The 25,503-nt window shown below is 66.4% G+C and overlaps 2 protein-coding genes across 9 annotated transcripts in view; one reads left to right on the top strand and one right to left on the bottom strand.

The window, feature by feature from the left end:
• The window catches only part of MPPED1 (metallophosphoesterase domain containing 1), a 63,223-nt gene extending 52,487 nt beyond the window's left edge, over window positions 1–10,736 (top strand). For both annotated transcript variants that reach the window (XM_070053021.1, XM_070053022.1), the window contains exons 5-7: window positions 7,019–7,134; window positions 8,418–8,531; window positions 9,456–10,736. In XM_070053021.1, the coding sequence (XP_069909122.1) occupies window positions 7,019–7,134; window positions 8,418–8,531; window positions 9,456–9,574 (349 nt within the window). In that variant the 3' untranslated portion in view covers window positions 9,575–10,736. The remainder of the gene's footprint in view (window positions 1–7,018; window positions 7,135–8,417; window positions 8,532–9,455) is intronic.
• Window positions 10,737–13,178: 2,442 nt separating this feature from the next.
• EFCAB6 (EF-hand calcium binding domain 6) overlaps window positions 13,179–25,503 on the bottom strand; it is a 232,372-nt gene continuing 220,047 nt past the window's right edge. For 5 of the 7 annotated variants that reach the window (XM_070053016.1, XM_070053015.1, XM_070053014.1 and 2 more), the window contains 5 exons: window positions 20,772–21,002; window positions 17,988–18,147; window positions 16,330–16,514; window positions 14,615–14,764; window positions 13,179–13,456 (listed from right to left, as the gene is read on the bottom strand). In XM_070053016.1, coding sequence (XP_069909117.1) covers window positions 13,334–13,456; window positions 14,615–14,764; window positions 16,330–16,514; window positions 17,988–18,147; window positions 20,772–21,002 — 849 coding nt within the window. In that variant the 3' untranslated portion in view covers window positions 13,179–13,333. Of the gene's footprint in view, window positions 13,457–14,614; window positions 14,765–16,329; window positions 16,515–17,987; window positions 18,148–20,771; window positions 21,003–25,503 lie in introns of those variants that run through there. The other 2 variants (XM_070053018.1, XM_070053019.1) reach the window with 2 other exon arrangements.

Consider the following 25,503-nt stretch of genomic DNA (forward strand, 5'->3'; position numbering starts at 1 on the left):
CGTCCAGGAATGCAGCCCGCGTCCCCCGCGTGGGCGGAGGCAGGGGCCAACGCGGCTGCCCCAGGGTCTGCACTGCTGGCGCGGGAGCTGAGCACGGAACTCGGTGCTCCCACGCGGGGTGCGGGTGTCTTCGGGAACCAGCGGCGGCCGAATGTCTGCCTCCCAGCGTTCTTGTGCCTGTCCCTTAGCATGCAGAGATGCGTGCTGCTGGGTGTGGCTGCACCACACACACACAGACACTGATACACGTACAGCACTCACACTCAGGCTCATGCACACGCACAGACAACATCCACACAGATACACACACATGCAGCACCCACACATGCACACAGATAATGCACACGCACAGTACTCACACTCATGCATGACAGACAACCTTCAGTCATGTGTACTCATAAACAATACATATAGTACTCACGCCTGCTCATACACCTGCCCACACACACACATGCACTCAGATAATACACGCGTGCTCCACACACAGTACTCATTCGTCCTGACCAGCGGGGCTGAGGGCCTCCCCCGCTCGCGGCCGCTTGGAGGCCTCTGTGGCCGAGTGCACGCGTGTTCCGGCGGGTGCTGTGGCTCTCCCGAGCACCTTGGCAGCTGTGGCACTGCGGAGTCTGCTCCGGCCCCTCCTGGGGCTCCTGCCAATACACATGAGTGCCCCCCCCACCCCTCCGTGGCCCTGGCGTCCGTGTGCCCGCCCTCCCTGGGGTCACGGAGGTTTGCTTCCGTGTCGGGATGTTGCATCAGCCAGCAGTGGCCGCGTGGTGGTGTGAGGTAGGGATCCCGTCTGGGGCTGCTCCCGGGGTCACCATTCACCCTCATGGCTCTGCACCGCTACTTCTGTCGCTCCCACGGGCACCTGCCCTCCCTCCCTCCCCCCCCCCAATGCTGCTTTGTCCTGCTGGGGCAGTGGAGGCCCCCCTGCGGCCGGGGTCCTACACCTCTCTTTTTCACGGACCCAACTCCAGAACGTGGGAGGGTGGCCGGCTCATCACGGGCCATGCTTGTTGGAGGGGGGGGAGTGAACAGGGGTGCAAGGCAGGCAGTGGGGCTCAGCGGAAACCCCAGCGTGGCCTGTTCCTCCTGGGTCTGCCCCTCCCAGGCCGCCACCCATGCTCGGCCCCAGCTCCTTCCTCCTCCCCCTTGTGGGTCTCTGCAGTGAGCTCTGGCCTCACCCCCTCCCACCCTCCCAGCACGCCCAGGCCCCCTGGGTGCAGGGCACCAGGCAGGAATGAGGCCCCACCAGGGCCCCTCCCCGGGCGCCAGGAGCGCAGGGCCGGGCAGCCCTCCGTGGTCCCCGGCACGGGGCCTTTGCGGATTGCGGCTCAGAGGCGGGGGCGGGAGAGAGAGGAAGAACTCAGCTGCTGTGAGATCCCAAGTGTTAAAAAAAAAAAATCCCATATACATACTGCGTTCATTTATGGGTTTTGGATGCATTTTTTGTTCTCATTTAACTCAAAACGGCCTTGATTTGGAAAAGGAAAAAAACAGGAGTGAGGGAGAGTGAAGTTGGCTCGCGGCTCGTCCATCTGCCTCGGCGCTGCTGCTGTTTGCAGAGAAGGAGCCGAGCTGAGACGGCGACTTGCAGGGGCTGAGGGCCGGGCCGGCACCGGGGCTGGGCCGCAGGGGCCTGGCAGGGGGCTGGGGCCGCCCTGCTGCCCTCCCCGTGCGGGCCGGGTCCCGGGACCCCCGCGGCTGGCTTTTGGCAAAGGCTGACCTTGCGGTCACCCAGAGGCCCCCTGTGGGTCTTGCGCGCTGTCCTGTTGACCTGTGGGTTTGTGGGCAGCAGGCTGCGTCTGGGGCATCCTGGGCAGGCTGGCTTTGGGGGTGCCCCTTGCAGGGCTTGTGGGTGCTCCCGGCAGGGGCCCCCCATGTGACATGGCCCAGTGTCACTGACAACCCCTGGCTTGAGGCTGGGGGTCAGGGTCATGCCCTCCCGGGCGGAGCACCCGAGCCCTGTGGTCGAGAGGGGGTGATCTCTCCGGGTGCAGGTGCCCGGGGACTCCTAAGGCCTCCTGTCTGCTGGCCGCCGAGGGGCTCCCTGTGTCCCGCATTCCCATATGGTCATGACTGCGGCCTCCCCAGCACCCTCAGGCGAGGAGGGGCAGGGTCATTTCCCTCCCGTGTGCAGATGGGGCAGGCGAGGCTTGGTTGTCGCGTGCCTGGGCCAGGGCTCAGCTCTGGGGAGAGCAGCACCAGGCTGCAGCTGGGGCGGACTGGCTGCGTCCGGGGCAGTGGCCCCGTTGGGATCCAGGAGGGGCGGGCCCAGGGAGCCGGAGTTCCTGGCCCTGAGCGAGCAGCGGGGTGGGGGTGCTTCCCTCCCACCTCCAGCCCCAGGGCCACTGTAGTTCTCCCCGCCCAGGACTGCTGGGTGCCCTGCTGAGCCTCAGTCCTCCCGGGGGACAGGGGGCTGTCCCGAGGGACCAGCAGTGTCCTCCATGGAGGGCAGGGGCAGCTCAGGCCCGAGGCCTGGCTATGCTGCTGCTGTCCCTACACACACACAACCGAGCATATGTGTGCACACGTGTGCAGACACCAAACAGCACACATTCACATATACACACTGCATGTGCACGTCCACGACAGAAGCACACGCATGCACACAACACACATGTACACACGCACACAGGTGTACACCCTTACAGTAGAGATGCGCACATGTCTAACACATATTCACACACATGCACACATACAGTGCACACACATACATACACGATCACATATCCACACTGACACGTGCAGACGGCGCACATGCATTCACACACATGTTCACAAGTACACATGCACACCCCACGTGTCCACACACGTGTCCACACGCACAGTGTGTCTGCCCGCTCCAGCCCGGTCCGCAGGGCTCTGCTTCGCGTCCCCGTGTTCTCCATGCAGAAGGCTCTCGCACACACGTGCGCTCCTCTTGTGAGATTAATGTGTGAACGCATCGGCTGCCTTCTCCCTGTCGCACAACCCCAGCAAACAAAAGATGAATGGCTCTGCACGCTGGTGGGGGTTAGTTAGGAACAACATGGCCCCCGCTCCCCGGCTCCACCGCTCGCTGGCGCGGCTGTGTGCCCCGCACCGTGTGCGACCCACAGGCTTCTGGGATACCGCGCCCCCTCACAGGCAGCCGTCGGGACGGGGAGCCAGCACCCCCGTGCCCAGCAGCCCGGGGAGATGCAGGCAGAGCTGGGCGGGTGGCAGTGTGGGCTCGTGGGGGGTGGGACGCCCCCAGGAGACAGGAGTCGGCGCAATCCGGTTTGGTCTCGGCGCAGCCCTGAGCTTGCTTGGGGAACCCTGGCGTGGAACTGGGTGGCTGGGGAGGGCCTTGGGGCCTCTGATGGGTTCACCCTCACTGGATACCCTCTCCGGGGGTCCTTGGCCAGGCTCTTCTGTGGCTCAGGGTGGCTGGAAGGCGTCACCCCTGCAGTGTGTGTGGGGGGGGCCAGGGCTGTGCTCGGAGGCAGGGTGCTGGACCAGGCCACGAGGAGGGGGGAGAGGCGCAGCCCCGGCCGTCCCCGCCGTGGGCGGCTGTGGTGCCGTGGGCAACAGCCCAGGCAGGCAGCAGAGGTGGTGGCACTGGGCACCACGGCCTCCCCCCAGGGACTGGAGAGGCAGGGCCGGGCTGCTGGGGGTCAGGCTCCAGCGCAGAGGTGTGAGCGTCCCAGGGTGGGCTCACCTCTGAGGCCTCACCCTCCTGGGCAGCTCAGCTGACGGCCTGGGTTCCTGTGTCCTTGTCCTTGAATAAGGGACAGCCAGGGCTCCAGCCCAGAGGGTGCAGAGAGGAGGGGCTGTGGGTACCCCCACCCTGCCCAGCCTGTCCTGGAGGGCACAGCTGGTCCTGTCATTCACTCATCCATGGACGCCTGAGCCCAGCAGTGGGGGGGGCACCAGGGGTGGCTCCTGGGAAGAGGCAGCCTCTGGGCCCAGCCTAAGTGAAGAACGGGTTGTGGACGCTGAAGGGAGGCCCGGAAGGGTGTTTGAGCCGGCAGGGACCTGGGGGTGGGGCGTGCAGGTCCTGTGTGGGACCACGGGCGAGACACAGGCTCAGGAGGAGCAGGTGGGAGGGAGGCCACGGGCTGGAGCGCCCGTCCGCGTCCCTCCTGCTGCCTGGGCGTCCTTGGCCGCTCGATGCTGCTCTTTCCTTGTCTCTGAGACGGGGCCCTGCCGGTGTTGGGGCGTGTCTTTATCATGGGCCTCGTGTCCTTGTGCACTGCCCCCGGGGTGAGTGGGTGGAGCTGTGCCTGCGTGGGTGTCCCCGTCACATGCCCTCCACGGAGACCCTCCCTCCCCCACCTGTGGAGCACTGGGCTCAGTCCCACCTGGGGCACCACCCTGGCGCCCCAGGAGATGGGGTGCAGCAGGGGATGAGTGTACCCCCGGCTGCTCTGTGACCCCTGCCAGGGGACTCGGGGAGGCCTTGCTTCCGGCATCTTCCGCAGGTGCTTCCGGGGGAACCGGGAATGATGGCCAGGGGAGGGCTTAATTGGGCTGGGTTCCCAGCTGCCCTGGGCACGCAGGAAGCTGTTAAGGGGTTAACCTCCGAGCGCTCGCATTGTATTCAGCGCTCTGTTAAAGTTTGAATTAATTTTTCCCATGGGTTTGTTCACATTCTAATTTTCAACTAAATGAGACATCTGTTTCAGAAAAGGAAAATTTGCTCCGGTTGTCATGGCAACCATCATTCTGTAAGAAAATTATTCCGACGGTTACTTTAGAGCGGGAAGACGGAGCCGCCTCCCCGGCTCGCTGGGATCCCGCTCCATCCGCTGCCCGGCGTGGTCAGGCGCCCTGGACACGGGGCAGGTGTCAGGGTGCTGGGTCCAGGTGCCACAGGGTGGCTCTCAGGGAACCTGGGTGGGTGTTCGTGGGTCTCTGGTCATGGGTGGGTGGGGGCAGCTGAGTCAGGGCTGATCCCATCGGGAGCAGGATGGAGGGTCTCACTGGATGGGTGGGGTCACCTCACCACCAGCCCTGGGCTGGCTGGGCTCTCCCGAAGGAGGGACCCTCTACTTGATCCATGCCTGCTGGCTGTTCCCACGGACACAGAACAGGGCTGGGGGCCGCCTGCGAGGCCACCCACCCGTGAGGAGGGCCCCAGCCCCAAGACTCCTGTCCCCTGATGCACCTCTGCCCGACCCCCTGGTCCTCGTGCGAGCACTGCCCAGGGTGGCCGGGGCCCTGGGCGTTCACAAGGCACATTCCCCGGGAGCTGTGGGCTGCTCCTCTTGCCTCTACGCCCCCCACCCGCCCTGGGTCAGGCCGTGGGGTACCCCAGGCTCTCCCTGCCCTTGTGGGCTAAGCACTGGGGGCCTCATCAACCCATTCTACAGGGCAGGAGGCTGAGGCTGGGAGACATGAACCTCCGCCTTCACCCCCTTCCCAGCCTGCGGGCAGGCGGGCTCGCTGTTCTCATGGCCCCACAGGTGTGGGGGGGAATGGAGGTGGGGTCGGCAGGGGGAGCTGCGCCCGACGGCCACAGTGGTGAGGTCAGGCTGTGGGGGACTCTGGGAAGTGGGACGCCCAGGGCTGGTGGGGTCGGGGGTCAAGGTCCTGTGTGTCCTGGAAGCAGGCTGGAGACCACCACCCCCAGAAGTGGGAGCTGGGATGGGCAGAGATGCCCTGGGGCTGGAGCTGGGGGTCCGTGGGGTCTCCCATAGCCTGTGGGATGTGCCCTTACATCCACACACGTGGTCTCTCTCCCAGCGGCTCACGGGAACGAGCAGACGCCTCCTCCCAACACCGGGGAGGGTACGCCCCGCCTTGTCAGTGTTTGATTAGATTGAGAAATGGAGTTGCGTGGGGAAGGCGGCACCGGAACCGCTGATGGGCCGAACCCACTCCGCTCAGCCCGGGGCTCTGAGCATGCTGGGACCAAGAGCTAGAGCTGAGCCGGCGGGGGCTGTCACCAGCTGCAGGCAGGCCTCGTGCTGGGGTCCCTGAACCACCCTGGAAGACCCTTCCCCAGGTGGCAGTCTCGGGAGGGGCCCTGGTGGGGAGGGGGAGTGAGGGCAGCCAGGGTCGTGGCTCCGCCCTCCCTCGTTTCCCCCCAGGTCCTCAGTGTCCCCAGCTGCAGGCTGGAGGGGACACCTTTCCCTGGGGTGGCGGCTGCGTTAGGGCGCGGGGTTCACTCTCGCAGCCCTGGAGGCCAGAAGTTGATGGGAGTCAGGGCCGGGGGTTCCTCTGGCGTGGGCTCCCGAGGGGCCATCGGCATGGTGTCACCTCCCAGCTCCGGGGTTCCCTGGTCGGGGCCGTGTCCCTGCAGCCGCTGCCTCCAGGTCCCACAGGGCCCTCTCTCTGCATGTGCCCCCCCCCCCCCCCCCCATCGAATGTGGCCTCGCTTTAACCCGATTCCTTCTGCCAAGACCCTATTTGTGAGTGAGGTCGGAGTCGCTGGCGCTAGGGGAACTCATGACTCGGGACGGTAATGGCGCTGGTCTCCGTCCATGTGGGGGCCAGACCTCCCAGTAGGAGGAAGTCCTGGGTGTCGACAGCCTAGCGGGGTCCCTCTTCCCGCTCAGACAGCCCTTCCCTGTGTCCCCGCGTGAGGAAGGGCCTGTTTTATCAAGGTGCTAGGCTTCTCTGGAAGGCACCGCCCACCTCGTGGGCGCTAGATGGCAGCTGTGGTGGGGGTGGGGCTATGAGGTCACACAAGCGTGGCACCTGGGACCACAGAGAGGGTTCTGATGCTTTTCGTGGCACGTGACAGAGACCCCGGCCACGTGGCTTCTCCAGGCCGGCACGGCTGAGAGCCGCGGAGGTGCGGTGGTGTCTGGCGCAGCTCGGTCCAGCCGTCTCCCCGTGAGTGGCTCTCAAGGCCAGACGTCGCTGATCCACACACGGGGGGCCCTCTGGACGTCCTCTCCCCTGCCCTCACCGCGGAACCGGCGGTGCTGATCGGTTAGCTCTGGGCCGAGGCGCCGGGAAGGAGGGTTCCTGCTGGCCCCTTCCCGGCCAAGGGCACTCCTGCGGCCGCCGGGCCGCTCCCTGACCGCCTGCACTTCTCCCCCAGGCAGCCCTGGTTCTATGGCTGGGGCTTCAACCTCCCGCGGGGACAGGCCCTGCTGGAGAAGTGGAACCTCATCCCTGAGGGCGTGGACGTCCTGGTCACGCACGGCCCGCCGCTGGGTAAGAAGGGCCCTCGCCCCTCCTGTCCTGGGCGCGTGGGTGGGTGGGGGTCCCTGGCCCCACCGCCCCCCCCCCCGGCCATGCCCGCGGCCTGGGGGCTTCCCCGGCTCCATCCCCCGCTTTCCACAGCAGCAGCTCCCAGCTCGCTCGACTTCACCACCCCGAACCCTGCTTTGGCCCGGGCAGTGTCTTCTCCCTGCGAGGACCCCCGTGGCCACCCCAGCCCCAAGTCTTGCCCCTTCTCCTCCACTCTCAGCTGTAGGAGGAAGTCCTGGGGGCAGTGGTGAGGCCACGCCTCCCCCCGTGGGAGAAGGGCAAACCCCAGCAGTGTAGCCCAGAGCAGCCTCTGCACCGGGGCTTGACCCAGACCCACGCCATGCCTGCCCCGGCCTCGCAGGAATGGGTGAGGGAGGGGGTGCTGCCCGGGGGGCTTCCAGGAGAGGGTCCTCGACCCCCCGCAAGAGGGCAGGGCGTGGGGAGCTCGGCCTGGAGGTTGACGCCCCAAGCCGGGCCGGGAAGCTTCCAGTCCCGGCACACTCAACAATAGCTGGGGCCCTGCCACCCCACAGGAGCCCGGATGGAGCTCCCGGCTCAGGCTGCCCCGGCCTGCTGTGGCAGGCATTTGAGGAGGGAGCCGGCGGATGGGCGCGCACGCTCTTGCTGTAACAGAGTTAACAGGAATGAGAGCCTGGGACCAGGTGGCACAGCGGGGAAGCGGGGCTGTCGCCTCCACCCCAGCCCCTGGCCCAGGGCCCGGCCCAGGTCCCTCCCCCACACACAGCCCAGAGCTGGGGGAGCCCCTCGCGCCCTCGCTTCTGGTCTGCAAGGCCCAGGAGCCCCCCAGGAACTGACTGGGGACCCTGCTGGGTGCAGAGGAACCAGAGAGTCTGGGTGACTGGTGTGAGGTCACACGGCAGACGCTGGCACTTAAACCCCTCGGCTCATCTGCGTCCCTCTCCCCTTGGGCGGCCACGTGGGGGATCATAGCGGCTGCGGGAGCCTGGCGGTAGACAGGTGCAGGCCACGTGTGTGAGGCTGTGTCGGAGGCTCTGCTCTCGGCCACTGGGGCGCCCTCGGGCCTCCCCTGGCCCTCTCCAGCCTCAGTTTGCTGGTCTCTGCAACGGGTGGGTGCCTGGCCCACCCCCCTCAGTGCAGCCTCCGGAGGAGGGAGAGGCAGGGCAGGGTTTGTAGTTTGTCGGGGGCGGGGGAGAGCTGTGCCCTGGCCGGGTCCTGAGGCTGGGCCCTCGGGGGACTGTCCCCGGCCCCTGCTCTCTCCCACACAGGCTTCCTGGACTGGGTCCCCAAGAAGATGCAGCGTGTGGGCTGCGTGGAGCTGCTGAACACGGTGCAGAGGCGCGTCCAGCCGCGGCTGCACGTCTTCGGCCACATCCACGAAGGTCGGTGTCGGGGAGGGGCCTGGGCGGGCCGGGGGAAAGAGCCCAATTCACTGTCAGTCAGGAGGGGAGGAGGAGGGAGGCAACTCCTCCAGGCCTCGGGCTCAGGGTGTGCTCCCTGCAGCCCCCTAACTGCGGTGCCTCTGGTCTAGGGAGTCGGGGTGGGGGGCGGGTGACACTGGGGCCGTGTGGTGAGAACACCTTGTTGCTTCAGCCTCAGGGTCTGGCATACAGTAGGTGCTTATTAAATGCAGAGGGCAGGCCTGCCTGAGAAGCCTTGGTGGCGTAGATGATCCCCCTCCGGGGCTGGGGCTGCCCCCTTCATCTGGTGGGCGGGCGGCCGGTCCTGCCTGCGGGTGCCACGGCGATGGCTTCCCCTGGGAGACCTCAGGCCCCTCCCCGGAGCCTGCTTTCCCTTCCCCCGAGGCCTCCAGGCCCAGCCCTGCTGGGAGGCGCATGGTGGGGGTGGGCTGCAGAGCATCCGGGGGCGGGGCCGTCAGCTGAGCCCAGCCCCGGCACCCCCAGGCATCTGGGCAGAGCCAACGAGGTGGGGGGGAGGGGCAGACAGCTGCGTGCTGTGGCCTGGGACCCCCGGAGAGGGATGAGGCCTGCGTGGGGGATGGGTGTCCCTTCCGGAAGGAGGAGGAGACGACAGGTGGGCAGAGGCTGCAAGGCTGGCGGTGATAAGAGTGATGGTGATGGTGGTATGGCCGTGGTGGCGGTATGGCCGTGGTGGCGACGATGACGATGGCGTTGGTGGGGAGGGAGATGACAGCCGTGTGCTTCCTGCGTGCCAGGTGCTGGGCCGAGCACCACGCGGCGTCACCTCTGTTTCATGGGAGACCAAGCCCCAGGGTTTGGGGCGACTAGCCCCCAACACAGGCACCGCCCGGGAGCTGGCCTGATGGGCGTGCTGCTCCGTTGCAGGGTACGGTGTCATGGCGGACGGGACCACCACCTATGTGAACGCGTCCGTGTGCACTGTGAACTACCAGCCCGTGAACCCGCCCATCGTCATCGACCTGCCCACGCCACGGAGCTCCTGACTGCGCGAGCGCCGCCCCCGCCCGGCTGGCTGCCGGTGCTCAGACGAGGCCTCGGATGGAGAAAATCCGGGTTGGCTGTCGGGACCCCGCGCTCCTTACGCCGTCCTGTGTGTCCTGGCCTGCGCACCTTGCTGAGGGACCTGTCTGCTCGGGGAGTGACTGAATCTTCACCCGTCTGTGGGAGGGCTGCTACTCCTGGGAGCCTCAGGAGGCTCCCGCACAGACTCTCGGGTGGGGGGGCAGGAGGGTGGTAGCCTCCTTCCCCCCCTACCCCGCCCCCCCAGGCCGGAGCACGTTTAGGGCACCTTAGGAACCAGGACTGGCCCTGGCCGAGCCCTGGGCCCGAGCGGCACTGGCTACAGTGGCCCGGGGCTACAGCACGCACTGCCTGGTCACGGGGACTGTGCTGCTCTGCAGGCTGAGGCCACGTGGTCACGTGTGCACCCCCTGCAGGGCCGTGCAGAGCTAGGGTTGGGGTGAGGTGGGGGTCGCCCTCTGTATTTGAAGCGTCAGCCTTGCGCGCACCCTGCGGCTTAGTTTTTAATGATGTGACACCTCAGTCCTGTTCCTGGCCCCCCACCGGTATTTCTGCACCTGCTGTACACTGTGCCCCTGAGAGGCCCCTCTCCCGCGCCAGGCCGGGGACCCCATTTGCAGACACACAGTCTCCTCCCATCCTCAGAGGGCCCTGCAAAGCAGGCACTGTTGTCCCACCCGAGCGAGGCGGCTCGGCTCGGCTCGGCTCTGGCTCCGGCTCCGGCTCCGGCTCCCTCCCCAGCACTGCATGGCCCAGGCGCTGTTCCCGGCGTGGCCTGTGCAGGAGCAGCTCCGGTTCATTTGCGCTCGGGGGCCCTGAAGTCCGAGTCCAGAGCTGGGCGCACCCCAGGGCTGTGGCGGTGGCGAGGTCTCCGGGGTGGCTTTGGTGGCTCCGGCTCTGCTCGGTTGCCACGTGGACCCAGAACTGCGGACTCTAAGAACTGTTTTCTTAAGGTAGCTCCAGAGTGCGGTGTATTTTTATGTGGAGGAGAGAAGCTATGGTGGCAGCTGTGGAAGCCGTGCGCGGGGGAGGGCGGCGGGCTCCGCGGCCTGTGGCGTAGCTCGGTTGTGGCTGTGGTTTTTTTGTCAAGCATGTCAGACAATAAAGTCTTTGTAAAAAGCAGCAGCCTGCGGGGTGCCTGCTCCCGTGTCTGGGGGTGGCGGGGGCAGCGCCTGGCGTCCCTGTTTGCTGCAGCTCCCCTGGGCAGGGCGGCCTCGGGGCAGTGGCCTGGACAGCCCTGTGTGGCCCAGGCCCTGACTGCCCCATCTCCCCGAACTCGGCTCTGGCTGAACCCAGCCCTTGTCAGAGGGCCCAGGACAAGCATCGGCCAGGTAGCGGCCCCGCCCCACAGACCCCCGAGCTGCAGAAGGTCTGCTGTCCTCAGCCAGCCACATGCCCGCCTGCCTGCCCACCCATGTCTCCATCTGCCTGTCCATCCAGCTCTCCAGCCAGCCACTGTCCATCTTTCCGTCCACCCACTCACCCGTGAACCCTCCGTGTATACCTGTGTCCACTGCACATTCGGGGAATGCCCTCAGCAGCTGTGATAGGCCGAGGCGGCAGGTGGGGGGGGTGTGGGGACCAGAGCAAGGGTAAGCCGAGGGTGATGGCGGACGCTGGGTGCCAGTCACGGAGGGGGACAGGAGGAAAGGGACCCTGTTTGGGACCCGTGAGCTGGGGGAGACCTTGGGACGCAGAGGAGCACCTGGTGGCCTGTGGGAGCCTCCCAGGGTGAGTGCCGAGGGCTTGGCACTCGGGGTTCCCGTGCCCAGTGTGTCCCCAGGTGACGCCTGGGCACGAGTCCGTGACAGGGGCCCGTGGACGTCCCGCAGTCAAGGCTGGCACCTGCCGGCTGCCCCCGAGGCCCCAGCCCCCAGGGCTCACTCTTGCAGCCCCCATGGAGCTGACCCCTGAGGCACGGTGGTGACCAAGCTGCCAGGCCTTCTGCTTCCTGGAGATCCGTGATGAACGTGTGGAAGGGGCGAAGTCCGCGGTGGAGGCGCCCCGACTCTCGCCGAACACCGCCCACGCCTGCCTGGCCACTGGGGTCTGCACACACACAGTCTTAGGCACTCAGGGGCTGCCTCCCCGGGGAGGCGTGGACCACGGGGGTCTCCAGGACCTGGGGCGCCGGCCCTGTCCTCTGCAAACTTCAGGAGAACTTTGGAAGGTTCCTGTGGTCGCCCCCAGAAGCAGATCCTAAGACACGGACTGGGGGTGTGTGATGCACTAGGGAGCTCCCACCCAGACAGGGAGAGAGCAGTGCTGCCCTGCCCACCCCCCCCTTCCCTCCATGCACAGCTTCTCGGGGCCGTCTCTCCCAGGAGGACGCACACCTGTGCAGCAGCCGGCCTGAGCCATGACCGACAGGCCTCACCTACCTGCGGCTTCGCCGGTTCCAGGCGCCCCTCGGCCAGCCAGGGCTTCCCCTGCCGGGGTGCTGCCCTCGTTCCAGGGAGCACAGTCTGGCTCCTGCCGTCTGGAGTCCCGGTGGACTTCTGTGTTGGACCCCAGCGGGAGGGGGAGCCACCGCGGCAGCTCCTCCAGGTGCAGTGCAAAGCGCGCCTGACGCGGGGGGACTGTGGGAGGCGCTCAGGCAGGCCAGCAGAGGTTGGGGGGACTCCTGCTTCGTGCTGGTGGCCTCTGACCGGCCCTGGGACCCAGCCCTCCAGACTTGCAGAGGCGCTTCGGGGAGGGGGTGATGAGGCCCCTTGTCCTCCGCCCCCTTGTCTCCTACGCCCGTGAGGTGCTGGCACTCGCGCAGGGTCTGGGTGGCATGACGGGGCCAAGCCCCTTCCTCGCGGGAGTCACTTCAGCAGCCCCTCCTGCCCGGGCTGGGGCTGCAGGTGGGGGAGCCCACCCATCCGCATGTCCTACCGCATGGCGGGCACCTTGGCCCTCTGCACGGGTCGCGGGCAGTGCACGTGGGGGCCGCCTGCGCTCCGAGCCCAGCACGGTGGCACCGCTGAGCCCCGGGAGGGGCGAGTGCATACCTGGCCGCGTGTCAGAGCGTGGCTCCGAGGTGGCCGGCCGCGTGCCCGGGAAAGCTGCCATCTCAGGTCCTTCCTGTCTTGGTGCCACCGGACGGGCTCCAGCCGGTGCTGCCAAGGGGCCCATGCCACGCACCTGCCCCTCGGCCCCTCCCCTGGGAGCGCCAGGCGGGCCCTGTCACAGCCGAGGGCTCCCGTCCCCGGTGGGCACCGTTGCCAGCCCCTCAGTCCTCGCTTCCCCGGGCTCGCCTCAGAGCCCCCCTCACCACGCCTCCGGCCAGACCGGCTCCCCTGGGAACCTCCCGGGAGGCAGCCATTGCCGACCGCTCTGAGCCAACAGAGAGGCCATCCCCAAGAAGGGCCACTGTCACCTGGTCCAGTCAGTGGAGGTGGGCTGCCCTGTGACGAGGTGGGGACGGGGCCCGGCCTGGGGGACCCGCGCAGTGGGGAGCCGGCATGGTCCTGCCCAGGACGAGGAAGCAGGGTGGGGGTGGGGTCGGGTCAGCTCCGGGACCTGGCAGGGGCACCCAGACCCTCGGGGCCGCAGTCCTTTCAGAGCCTCGCGGAACATTCCTGATTCCTGCAGACGTATTTTATTTGCTCGGACAGAGGGCGGCGCCTGCGGCACGGCGGGCAGGCCAGGGCCGGCGGCAGAGCCCAGCGGCGGGCAGGTGCAGGCTGCGCCCGGCTCCGGGCCGGCCTCGGAGCGGCGTCAGGGGGGCTGGCGCGGGGCTACTGCAGGAAGGCGCGCAGAAAGTCATTGTAGGAGATTCTGGAGGACAGCGTCTTGTCGTAGTACTCCAGGATGTGGAAGAACTCCTCCTCCGACAGGTTGATGCTGTACAGCCGCAGCACCTGCGGCCGAGACGTGCGGGCGTGGGCCTGGCGCGGGCCCGCTCAGCGTCGCCCCACCCTCTGCCGGGCAAGGAGACCCCTCCCTGCCTTTCCCGATGGGAGGTTAATGACCGCCCCGTGCCCCAGCAGAGCTGAGGGTAGAGAGAGGGCTGGGGGGACCTGGCCACAGGGCCTGAGGCTGGTGGGGGCCAGCCCGGGAGCAGGCACAGGACAGTGCCACAGCCTGGCCGCCCAGCAGAGCCGACTGCCCTTGACCCTCGGTGACATGGCTGCTGCGGGTCTGGCTCACGGGGACCGTCCCCCAGGCTCTCGGGCCAGTGGAACCCAAGTGTGAATGCTGTGTGCAGTTTTCTGTCTCCATTCCAGGAGTGGGCCATGTCCCTTTTCCCTCTGTGTCTGGAATGTTGATATGATGCTGGGACTCCAGCAGCCAGCTTGTACCATGAGGGGGCCCTGCGGAGGAAGCCAGGTGTGGAGGACAGTGGAGCACAGGTAGACCCTGGCCAGCTCTGGACTTGCTGCCTGGTGCCAGCGAGCAGCAGACCTGAGTGAGCTGCCGTTAGTTCCTGGTTATTTGCAGCTGAAACAATCACTAACAGAGTAACTTTCCATCTCTGTGTTGTGCTAAGGGGAGCCCAGGAAGGCGGGTGGAGGAGCCCTGGGGCCGCCGGCCTGGCTGGGTCGAAAGCAGCAGTGGACGCTGAGGCTGCGGGTCCGAGAGGTCCCAGCAGAGCCCATCTGACCCCCAGGGCTCCATGGAAGCTGCATTTCCCCGCCCACTCCCGGCTGCCGCTGCCCCGGTGTCTGGGAAGCTGTCCAGAGAGGAGCAGAGAACCCTGGCTGGGGCCCGGGAGAGCCGCTGTGCCCGTGAGGCTATGCGGGGCCCCGGGGCACAGGCCTGCCATGCAAGGCAGGGCCACGGCTCACTGTGGTGCAGGCGGCAGAGCCTGCTCCCCGTCGGTGGTGGGACTGGGGAAGCCCCCGACCTGGCCAGGCCTCCGAGGAGCAGGTGCCCTGGGGACGAGCAGGGAGGCTGAGCCCAGGCTGGGGAGCGCCCAGAGGGACTGTGCGGGAGGAGAACCAAGTGGACCCGAGGGCCCCCGGCGGGGGCGGGGGCAGGGAGGGGGTCCTTGCGGTTTCCGGCCCGGCCGCGCTCACCTTCCTGAAGTCGGCCACGCTGAGCAGCCCTGAGCCGCTGGCGTCGTAGGTCTTGAAGGTGCGCCGCATGGGCCGCCAGCAGTGCACGATCTTCGGCTGGATGCGCAGCAGAGCCGCGTAGAAGGAGGCCGTCTCCGCGCCCGCCTCCTCCTGGAACCCGTCGCCGGGGAGGGGAGGGGAGGGTGAGGGCGGGGCTTCGGGACACTGGCCGCCCCCTGGCCTGGCCCTGCTGCAGGGGGGCTGGGGACCACGAGGTCCGCCTGCCTCTGGGGGCGCTGCCTGCAAACAGGGCCTCGCTCCTACATGCCCCCGCCTCCAGCACAGGAGCTGGGAGGTGGAGTCAGTGGCAGGCCACACCCCCTCCGGGAGAGGGCCACGCCCACCCCAGGCTGAGGTCCAGTTTGAGGAGGAACAGAGATTCCGTCCCAGTCCTGCACTAGCTGCTGTGTGAGCAGGCCGCGCCAGCAGTCGCTGACCCAGGCCAGCCGCAGACGGCAGCACGAGCCGCGTTTCAGGACCGCGATGGGCGCAGGGTTCGAGTGCTCACACTTGTCCTACTGGTCAGCGCCAGATGCCCACGCGCTGCCGGAGGAGCCGGGGCCTGGACTGGCTTGCTCTCACCATGCCCAGCTTCTGCCGCAGCACCCACGGCCACCCAGCCCTGGCCTCCAGCTCGCTCCGCCCCCTCCCCCGAGGTCTCTGCACCAAGGCTTCCGAGAGCCAGAGCCGGTTTGGCCGCAGAAGGAAGCAGGGACACGGACCTGCTCCCTGCCAGAGAGGACCGGGCCCACGGCAGGTGGCCCTGAGCCGGAGGCACTGGTCTGTGTAGGCCTGACCAGCGGCAGAGCGGGCCGGGGGCGGCCAGGGCGTCTGCACTGCCTGTGTCCCGAGCCGGCCTTGCCGTGGGCTGGGGAGTGGGAGCAGGCGCGGGCGCGGGGAGCGGGAGAGGGAGCGGGAGGGGTAGGGGTAGGGGAGCGGGAGGGGTAGGGGTAGGGGGAGCGGGAGGGGTAGGGGTAGGGGGAGCGGGGGCGGGGAGCGGGAGCGGGGAGGGGGAGCGGGAGCGGGAGCAGGAGGGGGAGCGGGGAGGGGGAGCGGGAGGGGGGAGCTGGAGGGGGAGCGGGGAGTGGGAGCGGGGAGGGGGGAACGGGGAGTGGGAGCGGGGAGGGGGGAGCGGGGGCGGGAGCGGGGAGCGGGGAGCGGGAGGGGGAGCGGGAGGGGTAGGGGTAGGGGGAGCGGGAGGGGTAGGGGGAGCGGGAGGGGGAGCAGGAGCGGGAGCGGGGAGCGGGGAGGGGGAGCAGGAGGGGGAGCGGGAGGGGGAGCGGGAGCGGGAGGGGGAGCGGGAGGGGGAGCGGGAGGGGGAGGGGGAGGGGTAGGGGGAGCGGGAGGGGTAGGGGGAGCGGGGAGGGGGGAGCAGGAGCGGGAGCGGGGAGCGGGGAGGGGGAGCGGGAGGGGGAGCGGGAGGGGGAGCGGGAGCGGGAGCGGGAAGCGGGGTGCGGGAGCGGGAGCGGGAAGCGGGGTGCGGGGAGGGGGAGCAGGAGGGGGGAGCGGGAGCGGGGAGTGGGAGCGGGAAGCGGGGTGCGGGAGCGGGAGCGGGAGCGGGAAGCGGGGTGCGGGAGCAGGAGCGGGCCGGGCGGTGGCCAGGGCGTCTGTGAGCCGGCCTCGCCGTGCACTGGGGAGCGGGCGCGGGCGCGGGCGCGGCCGGGCGAGCCGCTCACCATCTTGTGGGCGTTCTGGATCTTCAGCCGGTGCAGCAGCGAGGTCTCCTTGGCCTGCAGCAGCAGGACGCAGCTCTGCAGGAAGGCGCAGTAGGCGAAGCGGCCGGTGTTCCGCAGGTCGTACTTGGCCAGCAGCCGCCGGCTCTCCTCCGGGCTGACGTCCAGGCTGAACTTCTCCACGAGCCCTAGAGACGGAGGGGTGGCTCAGCGGGCGGCGCCTGCTCGCTCACGCACCTGTCCTCGCTGGTGCACCTGTCGGTTCATCCCAGACCCTCTCTGCCGTGGGCCCTGGGTCCCTGCCTCAGAGGGACTCACGGATGGCAGACAGACAGACGGACAGAAACAGGCATGCAGAGCTCCAAGTGCCCCAGGGACTGCCCCTGCTGCCGCTGGGGGTCACATATCCCGACAGTGGACAGAGAACCTCAGGAGCCACGACCAGAGGGGGAGGTGGGGTGCTCCCGCAGGTGAGGCAGGGCAGGTGCACCGAGCTCGGGTGAGCTGCAAGGGGCTCCCATTGGGCCCTGCAGTCAACCAGCGGCCAGCTGGCTCCAAGACCCACTCTTGCCCATTTGCACCCCGAGTTTTCAGCCGGTGACAAGCCCCGCTGTGGGGTGCTCTCCAAGACCTCTCGGGGGGTGGGTCTCCTGGCTGCCACGAGGCCGGCACCTCTACGCCCAAACACCCGCTCCAGTCCTCGACAACACTGCTCTCGGAGCAATAGCTCACGACCGAGGCTCGCTGGGTGCGATCTTAGCGCAGCCTCCGGTTTGCCCGCATGGAGCCAAGCGCCGGGGCCCGGCATGAGTGCTGTGTCGCTCGCCGAGGCCGACCAGGAGAACCGGGGCAGCAGACTGCACACAGATGGTGCCGCAGACCACGTGCAGGCGGAGGCTGCTGCGTGCAGGCCAGCGGGGGCTCTGCGTCGGGCACCTGTGGCCATCCAGGCACAGCCAGCGTCTGAGGAGCCCAAAGGGACCGTCAGACGGGGCGGGAGGCACAGCGCAGCTCGTGAGTGCGTCGGCGTCATTCGTGCTGTGCTGAGCTACGGGAGCGTGGAAGCCTGGCAGGAGCCGGCTGGCGGGAGCTCGCGGGGGACGAGAAAGAGCAGTGACAAGGCCCAGGGCGCACGCGAGGGCTTCCCGTGCTCAGCGGAGAAGCCTCAGTGAGCCGGCCTCGTGGTGTTGTATTTAACTTCTAGGTGTTCTTCCCGGGAGCTGTCAGGAGCCGAGCCCTCGTGACTGATGTCAGCAGTGGAGGCTCTCGGGCCAGCCCCTGCCCTCCCTTACAGAGGGGGCAGGGCGGTGGCGTGGCGTCACTGCCCCCCACCCCCCATAAAGTGCCAAGGGAGCAATCTGCCACAGTGAGCGGAGTCTAAACCAGGCAGGGCAAGCGACACAAGGGGCAAACAGAACCCAGCGCAAACAGCAGAGGGCGCAGGAGTGCCCGTCCCCCCTCCTCCACCTCTCCCACCCCTCAGAGTCTGTGGACGGTCCCACGGGCCCGCGGCCACGGCCACGGCTGATTTCTGATGGCGAGCCCTGGGGGAGGGCTGACCTCACCCCCGGCAGGCGGGGATCCTGCGAGCCCCCGGCTGGCTTCCTGCTTCCCCGCTCCCTCCCTCGCACCCTGGGGTCTGGGCCTGCGCCCCCACGAACCGAGGAACTGGGCGGCGGTGACCTCCCCGCGCCTGTCCGTGTCCATGGCCTTGCACTCGCGCAGCAGCTCGCGCCAGCAGCCCTGCAGCTTCTTCCTGAGCCTGCTCTCTATGGGCTCACAGTTCTGCAAGGGGGCGTCCGCGGCCGCGCTCGGCGGAGTCTGCGGGAGACGGGGAAGGGAGGGCCTCTGAGCCGGGGACCCCGCAGGGCGTCCTGGGCAGTCGGGACACCGGCCTGGCCGTCACGTGGGCAGGAACGGCCAGAGAGGCTAGCTGTCATTTACCTGGGGGCTGTCCTTGCGGCAAAGGCTGCCAGCCAAACTGGTGCGGGAAGCGGCACGCAGCCGTGTGCGTGTGTGTGCACGTGTGTGTGCGTGTGAGTGTGCACGCATGTGTCTTCCTCCCGAACCCTGTGCCTTTCCCACTACCGCTGGTCACCAGGCCAGCCCCCCGGAAGCCTCCGCCTCTCCTCAGACCTGCCCACTCCACCTTGTCTGACCACTGCCCCCACACCCACCTGGCTCCAGGCCGCCGTGGCCTCTGACCTGACTACCAGCCCCTCCAGCTGCACCCGGAGGTCTTTCGGGGTCCCTCCAGCCCCCGAGGAGTGAAGGTCTGTCTCCTCCATCCCGTGTGGGCCCACGCAGGTTCCTAGGAGCTCCTGACGGATGACCCAGGTCTCCCACCCAGCAGTTCTACAGACGAGGTGCCCTGGGCCCCAGGGCAGAGCCCACTCTCACCTCTTCCAGCTTCTAGAGGCCCCTCCCCTCTCCACCGCTGGCAACACGCAGGGGGCTCTCTCGGGCCACAGCTCACGCTGCCCCCTGCCTCCCATCCCCCGTGAGCCCACCCAGACGCTCCTGGAGCCTGGTCCATCTGCACCCTTGCAGCGACAGGGGACGGGGCTGGGCTGCGGCCATCTTGGGGTGCTCCCGACCCCCCAGGTCTGCTCCGCCTCCCACCTTTGAAAGCACTGCACTGGCACTTGTCTGCTGTGCTTGCCTGCCGTCCCCCCATGAGGTGTGAATAGGCAGGCAGCTAGTTAGGCCTGGGTGAGCTGGAACCCTGCAGCCTGCAGCCCTGTTATCTCTTTACCTGTCAGTCTAAACCGCCACCTTCCCAGGATGCCCCTGTGTCTCACCTGGGACCAGAGACAACACAGGGACAGCAAACTCCATGAGGTACCCTAAAACCCCGATGGCCTCACTTGTGCTACAGCAGCACCCTCACCCCATAAAGGGGGCTGAGCAGGGGGAGAGCCCCCTTCTTGCCCTGGGCCACGGCTGGGAGTGCCACGCAGACTTCTCCTCTCACTCATGTGGTCTGCCTCCACGTGGTGCAGCCCAGGCCCACACGGGAATGTCTGTTCTCACTCATGTGGTCTGTCTCCACGTGGCATGGCCCAGGCCCACACGGCAATGTCTGTTCTCACTCACGTGGTCTGCCTCCACGTAGTGTGGCCCAGGCCCACACGGGAATGTCTATTCTCACTCACGTGGTCTGCCTCCACGTAGTGTGGCCCAGGCCCACACAGGAATGTCTGTTCTCACTCACGTGGTCTGCCTCCATGTGGCACAGCCCACGCTCACATGGGAATGTCTGTCCTCACTCACGTGGTCTGCCTCCACATGGTGTGGCCCACACTCACATGGGAACGTCTGTCCTCACTCACGTGGTCTGTCTCCACGTGGCATGGCCCAGGCACACACGGGAATGTCTGTCCTCACTCACGTGGTCTGTCTCCACGTGGCACAGCCCAGGCCCACACGGGAATGTCTGTCCTCATTCACGTGGTCTGCCTCCACGTGGCATGGCCCAGGCCCACACGGGAACGTCTGTCCTCACTCACGTGGTCTGTCTCCACGTGGCACAGCCCAGGCCCACACGGGAATGTCTGTCCTCACTCACGTGGTCTGCCTCCATGTGGCACAGCCCACGCTCACATGGGAATGTCTGTCCTCACTCATGTGGTCTGCCTCCACGTGGCGTGGCCCACGCTCACATGGGAATGTCTGTTCTCACTCACATGGTCTGCCTCCATGTGGCGTGGCCCACACTCACATGGGAATGTCTGTCCTCACTCACATGGTCTGTCTCCACGTGGCATGGCCCAGGCCCACACGGGAATGTCTGTTCTCTGTTAAACAAATCTGCGCCTCTACTTAGAGCCAGGACCTGGAGGTATGAGGTACGAGGCCCACAGCAGCCCAGAGGCAGGGGCCTGGGCGTGTGGCCAGCTGCAGAAGCCCCCGGCACGGAGGAGGTGTGGGATTAGCACGTGCGGCCCGAGGAAGCACAGTGAGCACGGGGTGTCCACGGCTCCCCCGCGTGCTCCGCATGGCACCTTCTCAGCCACGGGAGCCCCCCGTGCCCGCTCAGGGCCGGGGCCGGCGCTCAGACCGCTCAGACCGGCCTGGGCCTAAAGTCAGGTCTCTGCCTACCTGGGGGACCCGGCATACACGAGGCGCCACCGGGAGCCTCGCTGGTTTCAGCTTCAGGACGGGCGCGTCACCTCTCACCCGCGGCTGTCTACCCTGGCCTGCACTTCCTGCCAAAGACCTGCCCGCTGCCCGCTGCCCGCGCCTGCCATGTCCTGCTCCTGCCCGTAGCCCCTCTCTTCTCCCCCGACTCTACAAGGCAGCAGACACCACGGACCCACAGTGAGCCCCTCCCCCGTGCTCCCACCCAGGTTCACCCCCTGCCTGCAGCCTGGGGACCCCAGGGCCACCAAGGCTCCCCGGGCCCGTGGTTTGTGGGTCTGGTGGGAGGCGGGGCGAGGACTCACGCGGGAGTGACTCCGCGGTTTTAACCCTGCGCTCAGCTCACAGGAAGGCAGAGCCACGGCAGATCTGGTCGATTCTGAGAGCTCAGGGACGCTGCTGCCTCTCTGGGCGCCGGCCGAGTCGCCCGAGGCCGCTGGGGTGGCCGTGTGCTCTGAGCTGAACCGGCTCAGGAAGTCCAGGTACTTGAGCCTGCCCTTGGCGCTGACCGGCATCTCGCTCCAGAGCCTGTCAAACTGGAGGGGAGACAGACGTCACCGCGGGGAGCGGGGCCCACGGCTGGGGATGCTGAGGCCCACAGCAGCGAGAAATAAAAACACAGGAAACCCACGTGGGCTCCACGCGTGAGGCCGCCAGAAGCCCCGAGAAGCCGAGATGAGGATCGCTCGCGGCTTCCGCGGGGCGTGTTTTAACTGAACTGGGCCCTCAGCGAGCAGTCTGGGGACAGTAAATCTTGTGATTAGCCACAGTGACGGAGAGCACTTGAGGAGGAAACGTCAATCCACCCCAGGCCCCGCCTCCACCCCAGAGAGCCCAGGTCCTGGTTTCTCCTCCTCCCAGGGACACCTGGGCTCTGCTAACAGCCCGCCCGGGGCCGCAGCCGTCAGCCACTGGCTTTGCAGCCGCAATGTATTTCTCCCTCAGGGCCAAAAAATGTCTTCTGGCAAGATGAAAAGGGAGGCGGCGGCAAACCAGGGAGAAGTTTACGGCTCTGCTGTGGCTGCGCTGCTGCCGACTGGCTCAGAACCGCGTGCGGGACCGGTTCCCGGGGAGCCACTCTGGCCCATTCGAGGGCCTTCAGCGAGCCGAGGAGAACGGTGCCTTGCTTGCACGGAGCCCAGCCCTCGGCCTGGCTGTCGGGGGACGCGGGAGGCACAGACTCTGCCCTCTGCTCCCCACCCCCCACCCTGGGCGCCTGGGCCTCTGCTGCTGTTCCCCAAAGACCACGGAAAGGCCAAGTCCCGGCTCCACCTGGAGGCCTGGATTCTCCTGGAGCTGCCGCGCCAGCCCTCCCCCGGGGCCCTGGGAGAGCGCGCGTGCGTGCACTCCGTGTGCCTCAGGTGGGAGCTCCTGCCCTCCGTGTGCCAACACTGTGCACACCGTCCCCCTGTGGGCGTGCAACGCAGTGAGGACGTGGTGGGAGGGGATCACTCTCAAGGCTTCCTTCGGGGGAGGAGAGAGAACGCTTTCAACTTCAGAACTCGCTGAACCAGCACGCATGGCGACAGTGTGAGATCCTACCGAAACGGTAAAAGCCACAGCCAACTCGGGCCTCTGTGGAGCAGCCCTCACCCCGTGGCGCCGCACACACCGGCTGGTTCCCGGGAAGGGCTCTGTCTGCAGGCACAGACTCACTCCCGGGGAGCGGTGGGGCAAACACCTCTCGGTCCTGACCTCCTGATACGCCCTCCTCCATAAAACGTCCGGCTGGTGGGCAAATGCTTTTCATTATTTTCATTTTACTTGAAGGGCGGGGCTCTCCCATCCTCTGGGTCACTCCCCAAGCACCCACAACCGCTGAGGCTGGGCCAGGCTGAAGTTGAGCTGCTGTGGGTCTCCCACACGTGTGGCAAGGACCCACGTACGGAGCCAGCATGGCTGTCTCCCCGGTGAATTGCAGGAAGCTGGATGGGAGGGAAGTGGAGCCAGGACTTGACCCACGCACTCCAATGCGGGACACGGGTGCCCCACGTGCTGGTGTCTTAACTGCTGCACCTGACACCAGCCCCAACAGAGACTCCGCACTGTGGAGTACAAATGAGGCGCAGGAAAGCACCGGGCGTTGAAGAGCCGCTGACCCCGAAGGCGGGCAGATGAGAACTTGGAAGTCGACCTGGGGGGCGGGGGCTGGGCCTGGCGGCAAGGACACCAGCAGAGACGCCTGTGTCCCACCTCAGGGTGCCTGGTTCGATCCCCGGCTCCAGCTTCCTGCTGATACAGACCCCGGGAGGCAGCAGTGGTGTTTGCTAGCTGGGGCCCTGTCTGGGTTAAGGTCCTGGTCCCTGGTTCTGGCCTGGCCTAGTCCCTGTCACTGTGCGCATCTGGAGTGAACCAGTAGCTGGAGCGCTCTCTCCCTCCACTTCTATAAATAAATAAATAAATAAATAAATAAATAAATTCCACCCTAAGGCCCTCCATGTTGGGGTTCAAAGCCCTCTTGGGATGGGAGACAAGGCCTGGGGTGACGCCCAGCTGAGGAGCTGCCCTGGAGACCCTCCCTCAACAGTCAGGTCCCCAGCTCAGCGCAGGGCTGGTGATGCTGAACACGGGCTCCGTGCGGCCCGGCTGGCATCGGCGGGGCCCCGGGCTCCTGGTCAGCCTCTCCCTCCATCACAGACCTGGCTCCGTGTGGCCCAGCTGGCATCGGCGGGGCCCCGGGCTCCTGGTCAGCCTCTCCCTCCATCACAGACCTGGCTCCGTGCGGCCCGGCTGGCATCGGCGGGGCCCCGGGCTCCGGTTCAGCCTCTCTCTCCATCACAGACCCGGCTCCGTGCGGCCCGGCTGGCATCGGCAGGGCCCCGGGCTCCGGTTCAGCCTCTCTCTCCATCACAGACCTGGCTCCGTGCGGCCCGGCTGGCATCGGCGGGGCCCCGGGCTCCGGTTCAGCCTCTCTCTCCATCACAGACCCGGCTCCGTGCGGCCCGGCTGGCATCGGCAGGGCCCCGGGCTCCGGTTCAGCCTCTCTCTCCATCACAGACCTGGCTCCGTGAGGCCCGGCTGGCATCGGCAGGGCCCCGGGCTCCGGTTCAGCCTCTCTCTCCATCACAGACCCGGCTCCGTGCGGCCCGGCTGGCATCGGCAGGGCCCCGGGCTCCGGTTCAGCCTCTCTCTCCATCACAGACCTGGCTCCGTGAGGCCCGGCTGGCATCGGCAGGGCCCTGGGCTCCTGTTCAGCCTCTCTCTCCATCACAGACCCGGCTCCGTGCGGCCCGGCTGGCATCGGCAGGGCCCCGGGCTCCTGTTCAGCCTCTCTCTCCATCACAGACCCCAAGTGACCGAGGGCGCTCCTGGGCCCTGAGAGAACCAGGAAGCCGCCCTGAGCCCAGAGCTCTCAGCACTCCCCTGGGCTCAGTCCAGCCAAACACACGCTCTCCACAGACAATCGAGCTACCAGAAACACAAACGGGCAAAAAGCACGCTGAGGTTTTAGACCCAGTAGAGGACACAGGATGACTACGTGTGAAATCAAGAATCAAAGGCTGGCGTTAAAGCGCGAGAGGGTGAAGCTGCGGCTGCGCTGGCAGCGAGTCCCGGTTGCTCCCCTTCTGGTCCAGCTCCCTGCTTGGGTCCCTGCCACACGCGGGGGAGACCAGACGGAGACCTCAGCTCCTGGCTCTGGCCCGGCCCCGCCCCAGCCACTGCAGCCTTCCGAGGAGTGAACCAATGGATGCAAGATTTCTCTCTGTCTCTGTCTGCAACTCTGCCTTTCAAATAAATCCATAAATCTTTTAAAAATAACAAACAAAAAGTAATGTATAAACAGAGTATTGGATATTAATATTAAAATGAACAATAAAAGGAGATCAGACTCAGAATCCTTGAAATAAAAAATACCATCACTGAAAAGATGAAAACAATCGATGCGTGGAGCAAACAACAAACCGCGCACGGCTGTGAGAGACGACGATGAGGCCGAAGACGGATCCCAGGCTGCGGCCGGTCAGACGGCACGGCTGTGAGAGACGACGATGAGGCCGAAGACGGATCCCAGGCTGCGGCCGGTCAGACGGCCCTGGGAGACTGGACAGAGTTCCCGGGGCACGGCCACAGCTGCGGGGCACCCAGTGGACACGGTCTGAGAAGCAGTATCGAGGGAAGCCCCAAGACGCTGGAGCGGCCTCTGTAAAGCACTGGAAGTGACTGCCAACTCACACTCCGCCCCCCCACCCCCAAAACCCTTCTACAGCTATGACAAAGTAGAGATTTTCTAAGACAAAAACTTAGTTTAGCCTCAACAGGCTATGCCTAGGGGGTAAGGAAAGAAAATGATCCTGGAGTAGAAAGCCAGCCCAGTGCACGGAGCAGCAGCCCAAGGTCTAACTTGTGCAGAAAAAAAAAGACACAGGCAAAATGCTGAGTGAGGATGGAGAACCTGAGCGGAAAGTTAACACCCTTGTGTCCTTGGGAACACTGCGAAGCCTGGGCTTGGTCTTGTGACAGACGTCAAGGTGAAGGCATGCTGCTGCTAAGGACAGAACGACCCGGGAGGAGGGGAGGAGCCTGCTATGAGGCTGAGGTGCCGACTGCAGTGCTGAGTGGGCACTTCCTGGGGGAAAGAACCTCAAAGAGCTCCATCCAGAAAAGGAGATTTTAAAATGATATAAAGGGGCTGGCGCCACGGCTCACTAGGCTAATCCTCTCCCTGTGGTGCCACCGGCACACCAAGGTTCTAGTCCCGGTCGGGGCGCCGGATTCTGTCCCAGTTGCCCCTCTTCCAGGCCAGCTCTTTGCTGTGGCCAGGGAGTGCAGTGGAGGATGGCCCAAGTGCTTGGGCCCTGCACCCACATGGGAGACCAGGAGAAGTACCTGGCTCCTGCCTTCAGATCAGCGCAGTGCACCGGCCACAGTGGCCATTGGAGGGTGAACCAACCACAAAGGAAGACCTTTCTCTCTGTCTCTCTCACTGTCCACTCTGTCAGAAAAAAAAAAATAACATAAAGGCAATTCTTAAAAAGCACAAAGCTATACAACAGGAATGAGCCTACATATCAGTTATCACAATAAGTATAAATGAAC

This window comes from Oryctolagus cuniculus, chromosome 11 (assembly GCF_964237555.1).
Source record: "Oryctolagus cuniculus chromosome 11, mOryCun1.1, whole genome shotgun sequence".
Lineage (NCBI taxonomy): Eukaryota > Metazoa > Chordata > Mammalia > Lagomorpha > Leporidae > Oryctolagus > Oryctolagus cuniculus.